Below are 22,581 nucleotides of genomic sequence, written 5' to 3' on the forward strand. Positions count from 1 at the left end.
ATGCTCGGTGGGATGTTGACGCTATGAGTCAGACTCACGGTACAAATCTCAGTTTGAGCAAAAACCCTTGCTACCAATGTCTCTGGGAGAAGAGAGCTTTCAGGGAATTAGTCCTCTATGGATTCTCTTCCCTTTGACTCTCTATGGTGAGGTCTAAGCCCGATTCGCCGATCTCCTCAGCAGGTGGAGACTATGGGACCGTTATCCCAGAAATGAGTCCAGACTTACTTAGAATGGGTAGGCAGGTATGGCTTCCGGAGGGGGACTGTCCTGAGCCATCCTGACAGCGCCCAGCTCCAGCCTAGGGCCACATGCTAGATCATGGGGCCCCTCATGAAGATGAGGAGCAAAGGTGCCTCTTAGGCAGACAGCCTTTGGGCCTCAGGTCTCACCTGGTGTTTAGTTCCCTCCCCTCCTTGGGTGTGTCTTCAGGTACCTATATCTAGTACCAGCTGAACAACTATAAGTGCTAGCCCTGCTCCTGCCCAGCCTTGAGCTGAGTGCAAGGCTAAGTAAGGAAGGAGGGGGAGCAGTGGAATCTGCAATGTTCGCATTGCAGCGCCCACCTGCTGGTCCTTGTTCACAGCTGCTCTGAGAGGTGGGTATTTGTGTCCCTTCTGTGTCTTCTCTTTTTCTGAGTTATGAAAGGCTCGCAGACTCTTCAGCACCTCTGTTTGCTCATCCATGCAATGGGTCCAGTTCTAGCAACTCTTCCCCGTGGTTTGTTCTGAGAGTGCAATTTGGTTGCTGGGGAAATCACTCTGAAAAACAGCTTAGAACATCTTGCAAATGTCAGGTTTCTGTTGCTCTTGTTTCTGGGTCCGAAAGGCAGTTTGCGGAGCCTCTGTTTAGGGAAACTCACCTTATCTGTGCCTGGCTCCCAGTCTCGGGTTCAGATGTTATATGGGAATGTGTTGTATGTGGCTTCCTGCCAGACTACTGGTGTTGGGGCCATCCCCTCTTCGAAGACTGTTGGACTCAAATGGCAGGAACGAGGAGATGTGTATGCCAATTCTGCGTGACAAGTCACCACCTGGCCAGCTAGCCTGGACAGAACGACTTCACAGGCCTTCCCACTTCCCGTTTTTATGACTGGCTTCGCTGTCTTGTTTTTGGCTTTCTCTCTCATTTCTTGCAGCTGTGGTGGTTGGGATTTAGGGCAAGCATTTGGGATCTGTTTTCTAATCCCTTTCAAATCCTGCTTGAGCTGCGAAGTCCGGGAAGGGCATAGAGAAGGGGGAAGGGGAGGATTATCCTGCCTAAAGGCAGCATATCAGTATATTTTCTTCTGCGCTAAGGAAACAGCTGTAGCTTGTGACTTTATAACGTGACTGAGGGGATGGCTCCATTGGTGGAAGACTTCCTGCAATGCGTGAAAAGCTGTTTGCGTTCTCAGCACCCACATACGAAGCTGGGCGTGGCTACACATTGTCTACAGCCCCAGTGGATCCCTGAAGTTGGCTGGCCAATGGATAAGCAGTCTGTTCTGTTGGTTCAGTGAGACACCTGCCTCAAAGTAAGGTGGAGAACACACATACACACACACACACACACACACACAAACCCAAACACATGCACACACATAAAATAAAAATACAGTGGGTTATTCTGACTCAAAGTTCAGTGAGTCAAAAAAATGACATTTTTGCTGTTAGACACCCAAGGAGACATTGATGATGTATGTGTAGATTGTGCCTCTGGCTCTCTTAAAAAGTCACGAGAGCTCAGTCACCGAGGCTCTGTCCAAGGACACACTCAATCCTAGTTCCTAGCGAAGGTCTAACCTCTGGATACCATAGCTACAGCAAGCTTCTATTCTCCTCATGCTTCACAACAGGGGTTAAGTCTGGACACGTGAGCCTTTGGGGACAAACAGTAGCAGATTGTCTCTCAGAAATTCCAATAGTGGTGTGGGTGATGCACCTGGAACCTCTGGCAGAGTTTCCATGCTGAGGATTTAACTCAGGGGCTCGTGCATGCTAGGCTCATGCTCTCCCACCACGCTGCATCCCCTAACCCTGATTCCGTTGACTGCAGTTATGCAACTTCTCTACAAAAGATGTTATACAATATGATGCTAAGATGCCATGCCATGCCATCTGTGACCCCTGCACAGATTTCTGAGACTCAATTGAAAGGTCTTTTAGAGCTGGCTTCAGAACATTCTCAAATAATCCAAACCAGTAGTTCCTAGTATCCCCTGTGTTCTAAAGATGCTTATTCTGTTATCTGCCATTCCTCCTGGCTAGGGCTTTGCTCATGAGCCCCTGTCCGTGTGTTCTTTCAAGCCAGACATTCTGTATTCACAAGGGGGCAGCTCATGCCTCATCTGTCCACAGCCCTTGTACGTCAGTTCTCTCTCTCTTTCTCTCTCTCTCTCTCTCTCTCTCTCTCTCTCTCTCTCTCTCTCTCTCTCTAGTTCTCTTTGGGAAAAAAAAAGATGTGTTTATTTTTATTTTATGTGTGTTTAGACTGCATGTATGCCTGTGTACCGTGTGCATACATTGGCCCTTGGAGGCCTGAAGAGTGTCTCAGATCCCCTTGGAATTAGAATTACAAACAGTTCTCAGCCAATGTGTGGGTGCTGGGAATTAAACCCAAGTCTTGTGCAAGAACAGCCAGTATTCTTCATTGCTGAGCCATCTCTCCAGACCTACTGCTGATCTTTCTCTTAGTCTGTTGTTAGAAGCTCAGTTTAACATGTCTTTACTGCCTTCTTAGCTCCATCTTCCAGAACAGACGCCCAGCCATTTGATACTGGACCCTCTCAAGTCTTTGCAGTGCTGTCAAACTTAAGAACCGTGCCACAGATAGTAAAGTAGTTTTGACTCTGATAAAGGGTTTGTCTGATACTGCATTGGTGACTTTGTAGACTTATCTTGCAAAAAGAAATTCTGTTTGTAACTAAAGGTCATGATCATATAGTATGCACAGATTTTCCTGAGAACTTTCCTGGTAAAAATTAAGCTAAATTTTGGGGATTCCAAAAGTGACCCTGAGTCCCAGGACATTCCACAAGAACCAATCTGTGTTGGGTACTCACCTCTTGTTTATGGCCAGCTTGGCACAAATTTACACACACCTGGGGAGAGAGAAACTCAATTGAGGGATTTGTCTCCATCAGATTGGCCTGTGGGGGCTTTTTTTACTTTTTTTTTTGAATGCTGATGATGTGGGAGGGCCCAGCCGACTTCGGGCAGTTCCCAAACTGAATGAGAAAAGTAGCTAAGAAAGCCAGGGGATGCAAGCCAATGGGTAGCGTTTCTCCACAGTCTCTGCCTTGGCTTTTCTTGACGTTGACCTATAACCCATAAGCCAAATATCCCCATGTTGCTTTTGGGCCAGCGTCTTATTACAGACACAGAAAAGGAAATCTGAACACTTCCCCTCTGATGCTTGCGACCTCTGCTCTTTCCCCAGAGAGCTCTTGTGAGAATAAGCGGGCGGATCTGGTGTTCATCATCGACAGCTCCCGAAGTGTCAACGCCCACGACTACTCAAAGGTCAAGGAGTTCATTCTGGATATCCTCCAGTTCCTGGATATCGGTCCTGATGTCACCCGAGTAGGCCTGCTCCAGTACGGCAGCACAGTCAAGAACGAGTTCTCCCTGAAGACCTTCAAGAGGAAGTCTGAGGTGGAGCGAGCTGTCAGAAGGATGAGGCATCTGTCCACAGGCACCATGACGGGACTGGCCATCCAGTATGCCCTCAACATTGCCTTCTCAGAAGCAGAGGGGGCCCGGCCCTTGCGGGAGAATGTGCCCCGGGTCATGATGATTGTGACCGACGGGAGGCCTCAGGACTCAGTGGCTGAGGTGGCTGCAAAAGCCCGGGACACAGGCATCCTGATCTTTGCCATTGGCGTGGGTCAGGTGGACCTGAACACACTGAAGGCCATCGGGAGTGAGCCCCACAAGGACCACGTCTTCTTGGTGGCCAATTTCAGCCAGATCGAATCTTTGACCTCTGTGTTCCAGAACAAGTTGTGCAGTAAGTTCTGTGCCTCTGTGGCTCGTTTTTTTCTTTAATGCCCCATTCTGCGCTCGTGGCCATGGGCAAAGAGAAATGCATCATTCTTTGATGGGTTACACTTTGCCCAAAGGGACAGATGTTAAGCATATAATTATACAAATACAAAAGTAGCTTCAATTGTTAACAGTGTAATGGGGGAAGAATTCAGGGCATGGTGGGACAGAAGACCCAGGCCTAATCTAGACCATGGTGTTTATAAAGGCTTACCTAGAGGAAAGGGTGTGTGTGTGTGTGTGTGTGTGTATGTGTGTGTGTGTAGGTGCATCCACAGGTATGGAAGTTGGAGGACTATTTGCAGGAGTTGGTTCTCTCTACCTTATGGGTCCCGGGATTTAAATTTAGGCGTGGTGACAGGTCCCTTTACTTGACATCCCCAAAGGACATTTAAACTCAAAAGGCAGAATGAGTAAGGCTAGCGTGAAGGTTTCCCCACACATGTTGAGCTGACACATTGGCATTCCCAAAACTGAAACTTGTGAGCTGGAATCGGGATAGGAACAGAAGGCAGAGATCAGAAGAGCATTCCCATGGGTTGTCTGGGAGACCAAGGCATCTTTGCTGCATGTTGGTGTGAGGGGTGGGTGATCTGTTAACTGAGCGTGATGGTGTGAGCAATGGATGTTCTGTTAATAGCGTGATGGTGTGAGCAGTGGATGTTCTGTTAACAGCGTGATGGTGTGAGCAGTGGATGATCTGTTAACTGAACGTGATGGTGTGAGCAGTGGATGTTCTGTTAACTGAGCATGATGGTGTGAGCGGTGGATGATCTGTTAACAGCGTGATGGTGTGAGCGGTGGATGATCTGTTAACAGCGTGATGGTGTGAGCGGTGGATGATCTGTTAACAGCGTGATGGTGTGAGCAGTGGATGTTCTGTTAACAGAATATGATGGTGTGAGCAGTGGATGTTCTGTTAACAGAATATGATGGTGTGAGCAGTGGATGATATGTTAACAGCGTGATGGTGTGAGCAGTGGATGATCTGTTAACAGCGTGATGGTGTGAGTTGTGTGAGCGGTGGGTTTTCTGTTGACTGACAAGAGACAATGACTCGGATGCACTGAGGTGTGAGCTTTGAAGACTGAACCTTGGACTGGGACAGACTGCAAACCCTTGTGCTATGGTGCTTAGAGAAAATAAAACAAGATGTACTTAAAAACATTTTATTTTTATTCTTTTGACACAAAGTCTCCATAAACCAGACTGTTTTCAAACTCTCTGTAAAGAATGACCTTGAATTTTTTTCTCTTGTTTCACCTTTCACATGCCAGGATTACGGGTATGTGCCACCACCATGCCTGGTTTATGTGGGGGCTGAGACCGAAGCTCAGATCTCTGTGCATGCTGGGCAGGCACTCTCCCGACAGAGCTATACCTCCAACCCCGAAGTGTACTTTTGATGCATCTTTTAAAAAAAAAAAAATCCCTTGCAAGAACTAATTTCAAAAAGCAAAGACTCCATTTTCTCTTGACTCCAGAGTCAAATGATTTACTTAAGAAATCAATCCCACAAAGGAAAAATAACCTTTTTTGAGCAATGTCATTTGGAAACCATTCAGAAGTGCCATTTCCCTGGCGCCACTGCGAGGCTGCATTATCACGGTGCACCGTGGCCTGCATCAACTGGAAAACTTCAGCCTGTAGAACGCACTGCAAACATTTTAAAGGTTTTATGACTTTAAATGACTTCAGCAGAATTTACGCTCCCCCTTTCCTGGAAATATTAAATAAAAAAAGAAATTGGTTCTGTAACACTCTTGACAGCTTCTTCATGTGTACGGGAGGACTTTAATGGAGGCAGCTTTTTATAAGCATTCTGCATCCATCAGCAGTTGGAAAGATGATAAGACAGGACTGTGCAATAAAACGACCCCCGTGGGACTGCATGTGGACTTCGGCTCAGAGAACCTTTCTCTGTGGGCTTTGAGGCAATTCAGCAAGATTAAAAGGCTGTGTGGACACCCTCCGCCCCATCATCTTTGTTTAATCTGGAAGCTTTAAGAAAATGCTGGTATTATCTCAATCCTTTGTGTGGCCTGAGAAATGAACCCCCCTGGGACTCCTCGCATCCACTTTGCTGGAACGCAGCTGAGCTCCAGGCCCTGTACTGCAGGCTCGGCTGAGCGGCTTCATCAACTATCTTGAAAGGCTGAGGAGGCCCCAGAGCCTCTTTGTCAACCACACACTAAAGACCACAGTAACTAGCTTTCCTTAAGCACTTTTCCCTCATGCTTTCTCATTTGGTGCTCGTGAAAACCAGGGAGGCATGTCGGACAGCACCGCCCTCCCTTCTTCCAGGTTAGCAAGTTTGCTGACTTCCAAGTTCCTGCTTGGTTCACTCCTTCACAAGCTGGGAGTTATAAATTCAGCTCAGGGTGAACCGTTTGCTGAGAACAGTCCTCACGGGGATAGTGGCTCTGATCATGGCCTTCACCTGATGAGGGTAAAACTGAGAAGGGACTCCTATGTAGGACTAGGACAGGACTGGCTGTGTGATGCTAGGTAAGCCCTTGAGGCTCCTTCAGCCGCAGGTACCTCATCTGGAAGGTGGGGATTTCACATGCAGGTGGATGTGGGGTCCCAGTCCACGTGCACGCACTGTTAACAGTCTGAGACACTCGGGATCCACACGTGGGGCGACAGCTTCTGTGCTGGACTCAGTCTGGCAGTCAGACAACAGCCATGAGCATCTTCTGAGCTGCAGACGACATCTCCAGGTTCTGGAAGTCTCCTTTGCTCCTGAAACATTGAGCGACACCCTGATGATCATAGCTTCTCACATCCTGTTCTGTATTGTTTCATTTAAGCTGTTCTCCCAGATAGGTATTCTTGTTACATCTATTTGCAAAACTGGAAAGTGAGGCCTAGGAAAAATAAGCAATTCTAATAGCAGCTCCAGAAATACAGAACCTAAGTGCACACTCTCGTTGCATGAGCCCCAGAATTAGTGAGAAAATACTCTCATATCTACACTCCCTTATAGGACAGTGGAGAGTAGACACACAACATGCACTTCATAGCCCTAGGAAAGCCATCTGGACCAAGAAACTTATCCCAAAGAGCACCTGGCTCTGCCTCAGGAATCCAGGAAAACCTTTAAAATGAATCAATAAGATTGATCGCTGACATTTATTGTTATCTATGTGTGCATGTGACTAGAAATGGCAAACTCTTGTAATCCGTGCGTTCGAGGTTGAGCGGAGGGTAAAGACCTAGGCATGGTCGTCTGGTGCCGTGAGTTCTATCCCCACAAGAAGCTCCTGGGCCAGCTAGCCTAGAACACAGCAGCACAGTAGGGACAAGCATGCTAGTGTATGTGTGAGTGAGTGAGTGTGTGTGTGTGTGTGTGTGAGAGAGAGAGAGAGAGAGAGAGAGAGAGAGAACAGACACACAGAGACTATGAGTGAGCACTCACACACACACACAGGCAAAATAAAAAGATAAGTAATGTTTTTAAAGACACTGAAATAAGAGGACCTAGAGTTTGAAGTTAGCCCAGGATATATAACCAGGCCAACCTGAGCTACAAACAGGAAGCTGTCTCAAAGGTGTGCATGTGCGTGCCTGACTGTGTGTACACCCTTTTTTGAGCTCTTAGTATATGTAAAACCATTTTATCCACGTGGCAAACATGAGAAGTAAGTATTTTTTTTTTTTTCGAGACAGGGTATCCCTGTAGTTTCTAGAGCCTGTCCTGGAACTAGCTCTTGTAGGCCAGGCTGGCCTCGAACTCAGAGATCCGCCTGCCTCTGCCTCCCGAGTGCTGGGATTAAAGGCGTGCGCCACCACCGCCCGGCCGATAAGTATTTTTATGAAGTCAAAGACCTAACTGCCTTGCCCAGGGTCACTCAGCTCTCTGTGGAGGATGACGGGGAGTTAAACAAACCACACCGTGCTGCTCAGACTCGGGGAAGCTGTTCTGTGGGCAGGGCTGTATAGGGAGGGCTGTGTAAGGAGGGTGAGCACCCTGCTCCAGACAAAGAATGATGTTATTTTAAGTCTTGATTCTGTTTTATTTAAAAAAAATACAAAAGTCAGTCCTGGTTCTTTAGCTGATTTCACTGCCCCACTAAGGGGCTATGACTCACAGTTGGGAAGAGGTAATGAAGGGCCAGACTTGAGGAACGGCAGCTACTGTGTGTGCAGGAGGGAACAGACTATTGGAGGAAGTGCTAATGGCACCTTCCGGCCAGCAACAGCAGAGGCAGACTCTGCCCAGATGTACCCAGGGCAGGGGTCTCATGCAGTGGCGTTGCTTAGGCTCTGAGCCAGACTGTTCTGAGTAAGAACCAGCGTTGGCTCTGGCTCTGGCTCTGGCTCTGGCTCTGGCTCTGGCTAGCTCTGTGGCCTTGAACTTGGGCACAGCATCAGCTTTGGGCCTCTGGGCAGTGACTTCCCACCACAACCTCAGCGCAGGGGAATCATGAGAATATTTCTTAGGCCACCCTGAAGCCCATCAAAAAGACTTAGAGACCAGAGTCCTGTGAATCAAGGTCCTTTGTACAAACTGACCAAACCCCACATGTCCTGGCATCCATTTCTGCAGCCTAGGAGCAGAAAACACTGGCCAGTTGTCAAAGTTGAAAACCCCAAGTCTGCCTTCCGCAATCGGGTGACTCAGTGCAATTTGAACAGGGCTTTTAAATAATCTACTGGTGTCTGTTTTATCAGCCAGGGCAAGGCGGTCCCTTCCCTAACAACCCCTTCCCATTCAGGTACAACTTAAAGCCCTGAGGGTGTTCTGAAGGCACAACCTTCATCAACAGGTCTGAGCAAAGTCTACACCGATTTTATCCCTTGGAGGCCCTGTTGTGAAGGGGAAGGAGGCCTGTGTAGATGCTGACTTATATATTCAGTAATTGTTCCTGCTGGAGCAGAATGCTCACCTGATCATTCACACATTTTAAATAAATATTTGCCTCAAGCCCGCTGGGTGTGGTGGTGCACATTTATAAACCCAGCACTCAGGAGGCTGAGGCAGGAGGATGGTGACTGCTAGGCCAGTCCAAGCTACATAGCAAAACTTTAGATAAATCAGAATAAACAACCCCACCTCAAAATTTTAGCTGCTTATATTTCCTTTCTTTTTTTTTTCTTTTCTCTTTCTTCTTTCCTTCAGACAGAACCTCACTTTATAGGTCGGGTTTAGTAACGCATCTAACTGCCTCTGCCTTCTGAATGTTGGAATTAAAGGCATGACCCACCGTGCCTGGATGGGTTCATATTTTAATATATATATATATATTCCCATGGTCTAGGGATATGGCTCAGTTGACAGAGTGCTTTCTTGGCCCTGGGTTACATCTGTAGTACTGCATAAAACCAGGCCTGTTGGTTCAGCCTGTAACCCCAGCGCTCAACAGTCAGAGGCAGGAGGATCAGGAGGCTCAAGGTCAGCCTTGACTATAATCCAACTCTGGACACCACGAAGTAGATAAATGAACACATACATTTAAAAATCTAAGCCAGGTGATGGTGGCTCACGTCTTTTTAATCCCAGCATTTGGGAGGCAGAAGCAGGAGAATTTTTGAGTTCAAGGCCAGCCTGGTCTGCAAAGAGAATTCCAGGATAGTTAGGATTACACAGAGAAACCCTGTCTTGAAAATCCCAAATAACTACATAAATAAATAAAAATGTAGTCCTGATACTGATTTAAAACCAGTGATTTGTTCTTTTCCCTGAATAAAAAACTTTGATCAAGTTTAAACCTGATACTTTCTGAGGAACGGTGCTAATGGGCCACACAGTTCTGTGGCTCCTTGGAGGAGGCGGGGTACCACTTCCCCTTTAACAGCACAGGCCTGTCTTAGAGATGAGAAGGCACAAGGCCCAGATGCACACAGAGGCACTCAGGACTCGGCCACAGATTCCACAGATGTACAATTTTTATTCTGTCCAGTAAAAATGTTTGGAAATCTTGGTTGAAAGTGACAGAAATTCAATTTGAGTTGGGTCTAGAGCTAATCTAAGATGGGAGCCAATCCTGGGGAATAATGGCATGCCTTCCAGGAATGTGTTTAAACATGCTTAGCACAGCACTGTAAAAGTGAAAGATTAGAAACCTCCCCATGCTGACCAACAGGTAACTGTCTCAGTAAAATGAGAAATGGCCATGGGGCCAATGCATAAAGCAAGCAGAGTCCGGCTAGAGCCAGTTGGTTTGATTGCAATCACAAAGGTTATGTTGGAGCTCACATGGGAGATGAAATCTAGGCTCGAGCTGGTTTTCATCGTCCAAGGTGATTTTGCACTGTGAAGTACCAAAACACTGAATTAATAAATATGGAGTTATTTCTCTTATGCAAAGTATGGGCAGGATTGGTTGCAGTGTGCTTCTGGTCACCTGACATTCTTGTCAGCTGGTCAATATTTAATCTATTTGGAGACAACAAATTTAATGTTATAGTTGACTCACTAACCTTGAGCTCATGGCCAGCAATTGACACATTCTTATTGCAGGATATTTGATCACCCTATGAACCCTGAGATTGCTTTATTTACTGAAAAACCTCTTTCTAGTTGTGGTGTGACTCAGCCCTAGCACACACCTTTAATCCAAGAGTTTTCTGCTTGAATATTGTAAACAGGATTAAATAAAGTCAACCATAGGTCAAGAGGTGGAGCAAGCAACCAGTTAACAGGAAGTGAATTTAAGATTATTAAGAAAAAAACATCAAGAGGTTGGATAGAGAGACACACAGGAAGTAGAAGGGAGGGACATTGAGTTTCAAGAAACTTTTGCTGAGACAGTAGGAGAAGAGGTTTGAGGGTGACAGAGGAAGGCTGGGTGCTTTCATCGCCTCTCCGAGCTATCCGGCTTTCATTCCAGCATTTTGCTCCCGAGTCTTCATTGGTAAAATTGAATGACTGAAACTTTGTTTAAAACAGCGCATTCTAGATTGAAATATTTTAATATATTCATTTTCCCAAAAGGGCATATCATAGCTTTTTTTGTACTTGGTCATTTCAAACAGGAAAATTACCTACAAAACCTACAAAAATGTAAAAAGTTCACTGCTGCCTGGAATATGAGAACCATTTGTTATGAAGCAATGCTACCTTATCCAGCCCAGCCAAGGCTGTCCAAACCAGGGGGCACACAGTTGTCACCTCCCCGCACTCAATGGATGCTCGTGAAAGTGCTGCATTGATCTGGGGTTAAAAGGACCCTTCAGTGATAGGCGAATTCACAGATATGGAATCGGTGAATGATGAGGGTCAAGTTATATGGCCTCGCATTTTAATGTCTTTGAAATTAGAGCACATTTTGGATACATGTGGTTGAGTGAACACAGACAGAATCTGTGATTAATGTTGACTGGAAACCCAAGTCAATAGCTAGAGATAGACGTATATATGATGTTCCCAAATATGTAAAATAAAACACTGTGATACTGTGAGAGACAGATCAGCAGTTAACAGTACTGACTGCTCTTCCAGAGGATCTTGGTTCAACTCCCAGCATGCCATGGCAGTTCCCAACCATCTGTAACTCCAGTTCTAGAGGATTAGACGCCTTCTTCTGGCCTCCTCAGGCATCAGGCACACGTGTGGTACACAGACATGCATCTGCAAAAACACTCATACACATAGAATAAAAGACACCCCCCCAAAAAAAAAAACCCACCCTGATACTTTCCCTTTGCTATGAAATGGTTAATAGGTATTAAGTATTCCCCAGGCACTGAACTCTGTGCTGGCCACTCTAAGTTAGTTCAGTTAACCCTCCCAAGACCCTTAGGAAGTTGATGCGATGTTTATCTTTATTTGATATAAAGAGATTAAAATTTTCTCAGGGTCACAAAAAGGTCACCCATTTCTGCCTGTAGTAAAAATAATTGAATTTAGCCTACAGCTTCCCTTATGTGATTTGTATCCTAACAGGAGCTAAAACACAGCCCTTGGTTCAGAACAGTATGTTCTAAATTACACTGTTATAAAAGTCTCATTCCCCTAGCTCATATATTGCTGTCTTAGAGTTTCTATTGTTGTGGTAAAACACCATGACCAAAGGCAGGTTACATCTCTTGGGTCAAGATCCATCACTGAGGGAAGGCAGGGCAGGAACCTGGAGGCAGAAACGGAAGCAGAGAGCTGTTTACTGGCTTGCTCCTTAGGGCTCAGCTGACCTTCCTTTCCTCCCTCCCTCCGTCCCTCCCTCCCTCCCTCCGTCCCTCCCTCCCTCCCTCCCTCCCTTCCTCAGAGATGGGCCCTCAGATCACTCAGCCATAAGAAAATACTCCACAGGCCAATCTGGTGGGGGACATTTTCTCAGCTGAGGTTCACTCTTCCCAAGTGACCCTAGCGTGTGTCACGTTAACATAACTGGCCAGCACACTTGGCCATGACATTTCTTACTTATATGCAAAGAGATGTATATTAGAGGTGTGTGTAGCTGAGCTGGACTACTCCCTATCTACCAGTTAAACACAGGACTGCTCCTCAAAGTTCCCTTTATTGTATAAGCTTGAGAAAGCTATTTTCTCATTTGGACATCTTTTGTTTATGAGAACACTTACGTAATGTGTTCTGTTAACACCAATGCCTGTTCATTTTAAATATGCTCAAGTTATACTAGATTGATAAAAGTCATAAATGGAGATGTTAACAAACAACAAGAATTGTATGAGCTCCAGGAAGACTTACATAAGAATCTATGTGTCTGAAGCTAAGGTACTTTAAGAAACTAAATGTAGAAATATTTAAAATTAAAACACAGTTACCTTGGCGTTGTGAAGCATTTAAATGCATTGTTATTCCAAATTTTCTTTATACTTAATATGGATTTAAAAGTACATTGTTCTTCGGATTTATGATCTTGGGAGATTGTGGGTTCTTTAATACATCTTTATTTAATCAGTAGCTTTCCCCCACCCCCTCCACTTCTACCTATTCAAGGTTCCATGTTACATTCTGGAGTCAGAGTTCTGATGTTTCTCCCTGTCAAATGGTGTTATTAAATTGAACCTGGGGGCTGGAGAGATGACTCAGAAGTTAAGAGCACTGGCTGCTCTTCCAGAGGTCCCGAGTTCTATTCCCAGCAACCACATGGTTGCTCACAACTATCTGTAATGAGATCAGATGCCCTCTTCTGGCCTGCAGGCCTACATGCAGGCAGAATACTCTATACATAATAAATAAATAAATCTTTAATAAATAAATAAATTGAACCTGAAATTTCTGTATTTGTAGGTCTAAAACCAAACAGATATCAGTGATTTCATATAATTCAGCTATTCCCCTTTCAGTTGGCATGGTCCTTTGTTTATTCGTTGCTGGCACATTTATCAGGATGTGTCTTGTCATCCTGAGACAGTGACCCTCCGTGCTGACAGGGACTGCAGTTTGCTTCTCTTGGGGTTCAGCCCTCTCCTTCACAGGCTCCCATTGCACATTTGCTGGATAGAACGAAGCCAAGGGAAGGTGTCTCTGTTCACTTTCTTCGTCTTCTTTTGCAGCGGTCCACATGTGCAGCGTCTTGGAACACAACTGTGCACACTTCTGCATCAACACACCCGGCTCGTACACCTGCAGGTGCAAGCAAGGGTACATTCTCAACGCGGACCAGAAGACTTGCAGAAGTAAGGCCGCTTGGCGGGCGTGTCAGTATTGCTTGCTCTTTAGCTAGGTGCGTCTTGTTCACCCACAGTTCCACCTCCTCAAGGCAAGAAGCAGCTTGTGTATTTTCTGGGAGTTCCCCTCACCCTACCATCACGTACAAGCCTGGTGCAGAGCAGGCCGCTGGGCAGTGTGTGAAAGGTTGGAACATACTGTCTCAGAATAGTCTTTCACGTCTGTGCTGACTCTTGGTGGAAGCTGGCCAAGTGTCTTTCCGTCCTGGCTTTATTAGCTGGGCCCTAAGGAGCTGTTTCTCTGTTTTATTTTCTTCCCAAGGCATGGACTTAAGATGTGATTAACCTCAGCTGGGAGTGATTCTGCACACTCGTTTTAGAGGTGAGCAGAATCTGGCTGTTTCAGTGATAGACATTTTATTGTTCTAATTTTAAAAAGGACTGATACAAAGAATTTATATTGTTCTTCTCTGGCCTGACTCCCAAAACTAGACAATATAATTTAAGCAAGCAGGAGGTACCCTAGCTCTTCAAGGATAGAATTAACCATACAATGAGTGTATGCCCTTTATTATTATAATTATTATTCTCCTTACCTTGTATGTGTAGCCACTGCTTTAACCACAAAGCCTGGACTAGGCACACGAGGCCTGAGAAGATTGGCTGCAAGGAAGCAAACAGCTCCGCTAAGTCTGACGTGTCGTTCATGCAATGCAGAATTGTTATTATACCACATGGCACGCTATCAAGCACTAATGGAAAGCAGTTTGCACAAATGGCTGTAATTAGCGCTGCATTTATAAAGCCAAACCACAGTTTCCACTTTCCTTCTCACTTCTTAGTTTCAGCACTGAGGGGTTGATGGAAGGACCTCCCTGCCCTCCGATATTAGGTCCTATCTGCTTGGCTCTCTGTTCTGGGTCCCCGAAAGCTCATAGGCTCCTCTGGGGTCCCAGGACTCAGCTGGAGCCACCATGTTTTGCTGGAAACCTCTGACACTTCCTCAGGTTCTACAGCAAACTCGGTCACAGCAAATTCTCATGGGTTTAATAAAATCTACTGATGAGCAGGGGAGCCTGGGAAGGGTCATCTAGAATCATCCCACACTGTTCAGCAGACAACTGGAACATCTCTTGGTCACCTTGTCCTCTTCAGGTGCATCCAGACACCTTGCCCACTCCCTTCCTACCCTTCCCCCTCTTTGAGAAGTATGGGTCTCATGCATGACCCATACTTGTCGGGGATCTGGGAAGCTGCAGTGCCTATTTTTTCACGGGCTGGCTTATACATGCCAGATGAGCTCTGACACCAATTGTGGTGGTTTGAAAGAACATGGCCCCAAAGAACACTCCCCAAAGGGAGTGGCACTATTAGGAGGCGTGGCCTTGTTGGAGGAAGTTGTGTTGGCCGTGGTGGCAGCTTTGAGGTCTCTTGCTCAAGCTTCCCTCAGCGTGACTTCCAGTTGTCTTCCTGTTGCCTGCAAGATGTAGGACTCTCAGCTCCAGCATCATCTCTGCCTGCACACTGGCATGCTCCCCATCATGATGAGAGTGGCCTGAACCTCCGAATCTGTAAGTGAGCCACCCCAATTAAATGCCATGTCATGGTCTCTTCACTGCAATAAAAACCTTAACTAAGACACCAATAGGTAGGTAGGTAGATGGATGGACGGACGGACGACAGACAGACAAATAAAGCTAAAGAACTGTCCTTCCTCAGTCCTGCCTTGGCCCATTGTAGGTCCTGATGTCCTCACCTTCAGCCTAAGGGAAAAAGGAAAGCACTGCAGTCGGCCTTTGCTCAGGCAGCAGCATCAAAGAACTTGAAGCAGGAACTCCCTGGTTTTACACAGATGCTTAGGAGAAGGAGCAGGGACATCCCAGGTAAAGAAGGGACAGGAGTTTCGGGAGCGATTCAGAAAGCAATTCCCAGAGTCTGACTCTGCAATTCCAGCTTTTCTCTTTGGTCTTTTATTTGTTTTTTTATTGTTTGTTTGTTTTTAAGACAGGGGTCTCTGTGTAACAGCCCTAGCTGCCCTGAAACTCACTCTATAAACCAGGTGTTGGGATTAAAGGTGTATGCCACCACTGCCTGGCTCTCTTGGTTCTTTTTTATTACAAAATGATTTATTTATTTTATTTTTGTGTATGGGTGTTTTACCTACATTAAGGTCTGTGTGCCATATGCATGCAGTATTCACGGAGGCCAGAAGAGGGAGTCAGATCCTCTGGAACTGAAATTCCAGATGGTTGTGAGCTGCCATGTGGGTTCGGAGAACCAAACTTGGGTCCCCTGCAAGAACAAGTGCTCTTAATGCTGAGCCGTCCCTTAGCCTCTACTTCCTCCTCCCCTTCCTGCTCCTCTTCCCAAAAGCTTACTGTTATTTGTAATTATAGGTATATCTGTGTCATAGAGGCCAAAGGTATTATTCCAATGAGCAGGTGATTGTGAGTTACCTAATATGGGTGCTGGGAAGTGAAGGCAGGTCTTCTCACCCTCTAGATGATCTCTCCAGCATCTTCTCTTTTCTGAAACATGGTTTTACTCTGTGAGTGAAGCTAGAACTCTCCATCCTCCTGAGCAGTGGAATTACAGGTTTGCGTCAGTATGTCTGGCTTCAGGTCTAAAGTTTCAGAGAGCTTCTGCATATTGCTCTTGCCCCTCAAGGTCCCAAAACCTCGGGCAGCGAGGGCCTGGAAAGGTGGGGAGCTGAAGTGTGTGACTCAGTGTAGCAAACGGTTCGTGAGCCGGGGAAGGGGCTGGAGATTTAAACACATACACACACAGAGACAGAGATACGGGTCATCCTTAAAACAAGAATGCCAACTTTATTGTGCTCCAGGGAAGCTTATATAGGGATCCTTAACTGATAGCCACACCCCAGCTCTTGGGATTTTCAGCTGCAAACCCACCAGAAACCACTCCCCTGCCATCAGGAACTCATGAGGGTCTCGTGCTCTGAGCAGCTGCAGACACAGGAAAACAAGCTGTTTACTCCGTTCACTCCAGCAGGCAAAGGGTGGGGCAGGCAAAGAAAGCCAAGGGGCCCCAGGGGCTGCAGCCCCCAACAGCTCAGCCTTGTCCTCTGCCTAGGCCAGTTGCTCTAATGTTGTAACCAGCCCTTCAGTGCCAGAGGTAAATGCATATGCTTGGTCTTGTCAGAAGCAGATCCTGCTCACTCAACTGCATATCTGAAATAGGGCTTGTGAAACAAACAGGAACCCGGACATTGTCATCTTCTGGCTGTGACTGCCTCAGCCCCACCTGCTTATCCTTGACACTCAGTTTCCGATGGTCAGAAGTTAGAACTTACCTTTCTGATAGGTTGGTGGTAGCTCCCGTGCTTGGCCTCTGGGATAATCGAAGCTGTGCCAGGGCAAAGCTGAGCACCAGTGACTCCTGTTTACAGGCTGCCTCCCTGCGGACCAGCACAACTTGCCCAGGCCTGGAGGGAAACGAGAAACAGCTATGTTCCATTTTTACTAACCTGTCCTGAATGTAGCTGGATAATCTCCCAGTTAAAAAGGAGAGGGGATTATGGCTCGTTCCTGAAGCGTCTCATGCTCTCTCAGAAGTGTTTTCTGCTCACTCTTCCGTGTGCTCACCTGTGGGTCCGACTGTCTTTTTGTCTTGTCACAAGTGTTTGAACAAAGACACTTACTAGGTTGCATACAAAGTACTAGAAATCGAACCAAGGTAAGAGAATACTGCTTCTGTTTGGAGCTTCCTTTCTTACTGGGAGAGAATCGCACACTGTACTTGCACCCGACATCCAGTGCAGCCCTTGCCCAGCTTAGTGCTTAGGATATGAGGCCAAGTCTAACCCTTGCCACTCTTCAAGTGTTTGACGAGTGCCAGGAGTTCCCTGTGAGCTTAGTCTACTGCCTTGTACAATTGTCACAATGAGTTCTTAAGTAGGCTTCATCACTGCCATCTTACGGATAAGGAAAACAAGGGACAAAAACATTAGATGGTTTAGGAAATGTGGCCAAACCCAAATCCAAATGGTATGCTCAGCTCTTAGCCACTGTGTGGTGTTCCATGTCCCTTGAGCGGCACCAGAGGGCTGCAAGCAGAGATTCCCCAAGCCCAGGGCTGACAGGGCTCATGACCTGACCTGATGATTGGGAAGAGGCTCAGAACTGACTTACATCCCACTGACTGTGTGACTGTCAATACATAAAATGTGGGCGGTCCCTGAGGCCGCTGCCTTCCCACACATACACACATTACAGATAGACTTATAAAGCATACTTTCCTCACAACTTTCTGTTTAGACTCTGCTTTTGTGGAGAGAGGAGATGGGCACAGTTGATCCATAGATTCTCAGAGCGGTCATAGACATTGGTCTCAAACTCATAGCTCCCTCTGCTATGCAACCCCAGAATTCTATCCCTGTAGCAGGCTTTCTTGGGCTACCAGTCCCCCAAATCATGACATGGAGACTTATTATTAATTACGAATGTTTGGCACTAGCTTAGGGTTGTTTCTAGCTAGTTTTTTTTTCTTTCACTTAAATTAACCAATTTCTATTTATCCGTGTGCTGCCCCAGGCTTGTTCACCTCACCTGTGTATTGTCTGTCTTGTCTGCCTGGCCCCTGCCTGGCTGCTCCCTGGCGTCTCTTTCTTTCTCCCCTGAGCCTAAATTCCCCCTCCTACTTATTCTCCTTGCCTGGATATTCCACCTATACCTTTCAGCACTGCCTTCTTTTCTTTTCTTCTTGGCTTCTCTTCGGCTTTGGATTTGGGGAGGGCAGGAGCTTCCTCCTTCGCTCTCAGCACCGTCTTGTTGACTTAAAATGTTAAAGAAAAACTTCCCTTCCCCTCTGGGTCATTTATTTTATGCGGAAGCGAATGAAAAGGCAACATTTATAAAATCTCATTTGGCAGAAAAATATAAACTTCGTATATGGATTTGCTTTTGTTTCTGTCTCAGGACCCATACCAAATGCATTATGTTGCTTTTATTCTTGAGAAATATTCCTGACATAATTTTTCCATGCTGTAGAAGTGACTCGATATCTTTATGTTAAAGTATAAAGAAAGAACATTGTTCAGGAAAACAAACAAACAAAAAAAAACCAATATGGCATGGGCTTTTGAAACCTCAGCTCAGTTCCCAGTGATCCACTTCCTCCAACAATGAGTGTGTGAGCTGGGACACAGGATGGAGCAGTTGGAAATTCAAACTGAGTTCCAACTGTGTCCTTGGTGACTGAAGGAGCCGAACATGTGTGTCAAGGGCAAAGTTGCAATTAGCCCTGCATATTAAAATCACCGTTGGATCTGACATTAATGTATGCTCTGCACTAGAAGGCAGAGAATGGCACAAGGATGTCATTCATTTCTTCTTTCCTTATGGGCTCCTTTCTGTGGGCAGGCAATCTTACCGGGCATTTCTCTTGTATGTGTGAGACTTATGAAATTAAAATTTAGCTTCCTGCATGCCCCCATGCAGCTTAGGACATGATTCTGATGTTTCAGTTCACTGTGCATTCCTTATTCCTGCAGAATTAGCTACGCCACAGCCACTGTTTGTCCCAAGGAGGTCTTTGTGACATGAAGCAGAGTGGGTGAGTGGGTAGGTGGTAACATTGAGACTGGCAGATTTCCTCACAGAGAAACGTGGTTTTGAGAGCAAACTGTAGTCTGGGAGCTAGGCCATATAGGTGCCTAGAGAAGGAAGATCATCACTCAAGGGAAAACCCAGGCCGGACGTGATTGTTGGTGGTGACTGACCTTTAAAATTGAAAGAACCCTAGAGGAAGAACGGTGTGCATGGAAGGTGAGGGTCAAGGAGAGAGTTCACAGGCAGGGGGAAGAGTGAACATGACAGACAGACAGACAGACAGACAGACAGACACACACACACACACACACACACAGAGGCTGGAGAAGAGCAGACAGACACACACACACACAGAGGCTGGAGAAGAGACAAAAACAGAAGCGTGAACATGACAGACACAGACACACATACAGAGGCAGGGGAAGGGACAAGAACAGAAGCGTGAACATGACAGACAGACAGACAGACACACACACACACACACACACAGGACAGGCAAGAGAGCAGGGTGTCAGCCGCAGAAGTGACCCAGCCGCTGCTTAGAGCACCTGTGTATGCTCAGAACACGTGCTGAGAAGGGTAAACCCTGCAGCCCATCTTCCTGACCCTAGCTGCTGAGCCCCGAGTTTAGAGACGGTGCCATGCTGTCTGTGCCTCTGGCTGTCTCCAGGCACAGAGTCGAAAACAAGAAATCTGGGGCGAAAACGTCCTGGGAGAACTGAACTGACCAAACACAAAGCAATCCTAGTTTTGAAAGAATTCCACACACGGGGAGACGAGCCTGAACCTTGAGCTACTTCTCTGCGTAGCAGTCTCCACAGGGACCAGACTGCAGCTTCCACAAGTGTGGTCCCCCTGGCTGTCTAGGCTGCTTGTTAAAAATGCATGCTCCCTGCCCTGCCTAGACCTGGCTAAGTCAGGACCTCCCAGCAGGGCTGACAAGCTACCTGTGGATTCTAATTTCTATTCCATCTTGAAGTCCTTGAACCTAGACATTTTACTCCCATTAGGAAGCCCAGTGTGTGTGTGTGTGTGTGTGTGTGTGTGTGTGTGTGTGTTTGTTTGTGTGTGTGTTAAGGTAAAAAGCACTGCCTTCACACAACGGAGTATTATTTCATTGATTACTTCAGTCAGGGTCTTTTGTTTCCCCTTTGATGTATATGTATGTTGCCTATGTCTGTGAGAGCTTTGTGTGCTTGGTACTTGCGGAGGCCAGAAGGGAGCACGAGGTCTTCTGGAACTGGAATCAGAGCTGTTTGTGAGCCACCATGGAGATACTGAGAGTCGAACCCAGGTCCTCTGAAACAGCACTGGCTGTTCTTAATCTCTGAGCCATCTCTCTAGCCTCTTGCTGGGGTTTTAGTATTTTGTTTTGGAGACCTCCCCTTATCCTTACTTTCCTAACCCCAAAGAAACCCAAAATAGGGCTCTGGGGAGAAAGGCACAGGTCCAGCTGGGGCTTGCCAGAGAGGGCAGCTTTATTTTCTCTGCAACTTTGGGTTCATTTTGTTTCTTCCAGCAGAGAAGCACAAGACATGTGATGACTCACATTTACTGTTGAGTCTTAAAACCCAAACTGCAGCTGTCAAAATAAGATTAGTGCTTTCAGGCAGGCTGAAAGGAAGGGGATGGTCCCCAAAATGTGGGCTTGGGTTTGATTTGCCTTTGTAGATCTCTACAAAGGAGTGAGCCTTTGGCCGAGGCAGGCAGAGACCCCGGTGTTGCCAGAGGAGTGGGATCACAGCTGTGGTAGCCCCCTCCCCTCTCTTGCTGTGGTAAACAGTTTCTGACGTCTGCATCTTGGGTTAAATAAAAGGAGGAACTATTTGAAAAGCAAAACGCTGGAGAGTCCTTGGTGAAGGTGTTCATTTGCTTTAACTCCAGAGGAGAAATTAAGCTGTCACTAGTGTCAGGGGCATGCGCTGTGGCTTGTCTACCTCTCTGAAACATCTACAAAAGCCCTTGATTAAGCCCTGGGTGGTGGCTTGAGCCAAGCAGCCACAGCCTCTGCCTCAGGCTCCCCTCCTCCAAGGCACGGAGATGCACATCCCTAGTTCTCTGGGCTGCGACCCAGCACTGAGATCTGGGTATGAATAAAGGGAAAATTAAACCCAGGGTGCATGTGACCCTCTGGGGAGACTCCGTGGATGCATTTCAGCTCAGCCTTGAGGCTCGTAGCGAGCACGCCCTTACTAATTGATCTCACCTGCCTTTGCAGTTCTCCAGGACCATGAGAGACGAGCTAGTTTTGCTGACTGAAGCCTGGTGCGCATAGTTGCCCCCGGCGAGGTGGAGCTTGGATTTGGCCAGATTGTTTATTATGCGCTCCAAAACACCAGTGTTGCTGTATCTGATCCATTTAGCCAACCAAACTTAGCCAAAGATACTTTTAAAATATTTGTGAATGTAATAATCTATGTCTGAAGCATCCCTAAGTGCCCAATAAAATGAAACTGTCTTTATGGAATTGCGGCTTGGGCAAATCTTGTTTTCAAGGTCATGTCTGTGTCATGCAGACCTTTCTCTACCCTGCCTTAAGACAGGAAATGAGGAAGCTGGCATTTGGTATGCCCACTCTGGGCTGCATGCCTCTCCATCTGTTATCACCTCCTTAAACTCTGCATAGATGGTGCTTTCTACACACGGTAATTTTACATCTTCCTGAAAACTGTTTCTTGAGGGGCATTTGCTGAAGTGTCCCAGCTAGGGCCAGGTTTGCTTCCAAAGATGATAGTCACCCCTTGCTTCCCCGAAGAGACTTAACTGCCATGCTCCAGCGGTGACCCCCACATGGCTGTTTCCACATCGTCTCTTCGGGTCTTTACACAAAGCCACCTCAGCAAGACCACCGGTTCCATCACATTGTTTAAAGCGATAGTCCTTAAACACTTCTGAGTCCCTTGTGAGATAGTGCTGTTGATCCCTCATCAGTGATGTGCTGGTTGGTGTTTCACAACTGTCTTTCTAGCCAGAAAGGCTTCCTTGGTGTAAACACTCCCACCACGGCCATTTCAAGCTGCCAGGATAGCTCCACGGATGCAGAGTTGGGAAGAAAGGCCTGTCAACTGTTCTGAATGAGCTAACTCCAACACACCAATAAATTCCTTACTAGACTCTCAGCTCGTGATGGTAGGGATCTTTTATTTTCTTGGTCTGTTTGATTCACTATTGTTTTCCTTGTGCAATGAAAATTTTCCTGAATGAACAAGTAGACTGATTCTGTCATTCACGAACATGCCAGGTGCCATGCTAGATAATTGAGCTAGAGTCCTGAGTCAAATGAACACTCGTGAGGATGTCTCTGCCCTTGTGTGATGGGCAGAATGGTGTCATGACACTGACAAATTAATAATTAAATTATAACCGTGGTGAAAATGGCAGAGGGAGACTACAAGGAAGGACTTAAC

General features: G+C 46.5%; 1 protein-coding gene across 1 annotated transcript in view; it reads left to right on the forward strand.

The window, feature by feature from the left end:
* Positions 1-22,581, forward strand: part of Matn2 (matrilin 2) — a 112,747-nt gene that overhangs the window by 37,409 nt on the left and 52,757 nt on the right. Inside the window, exons 3-4 of the mRNA XM_042055707.1 lie at positions 3,421-3,990; positions 13,491-13,613. Coding sequence (XP_041911641.1) covers positions 3,421-3,990; positions 13,491-13,613 — 693 coding nt within the window. The remainder of the gene's footprint in view (positions 1-3,420; positions 3,991-13,490; positions 13,614-22,581) is intronic.

Source organism: Arvicola amphibius, chromosome 9 (genome assembly GCF_903992535.2).
Source record: "Arvicola amphibius chromosome 9, mArvAmp1.2, whole genome shotgun sequence".
Classification (NCBI taxonomy): Eukaryota; Metazoa; Chordata; class Mammalia; order Rodentia; family Cricetidae; genus Arvicola; species Arvicola amphibius.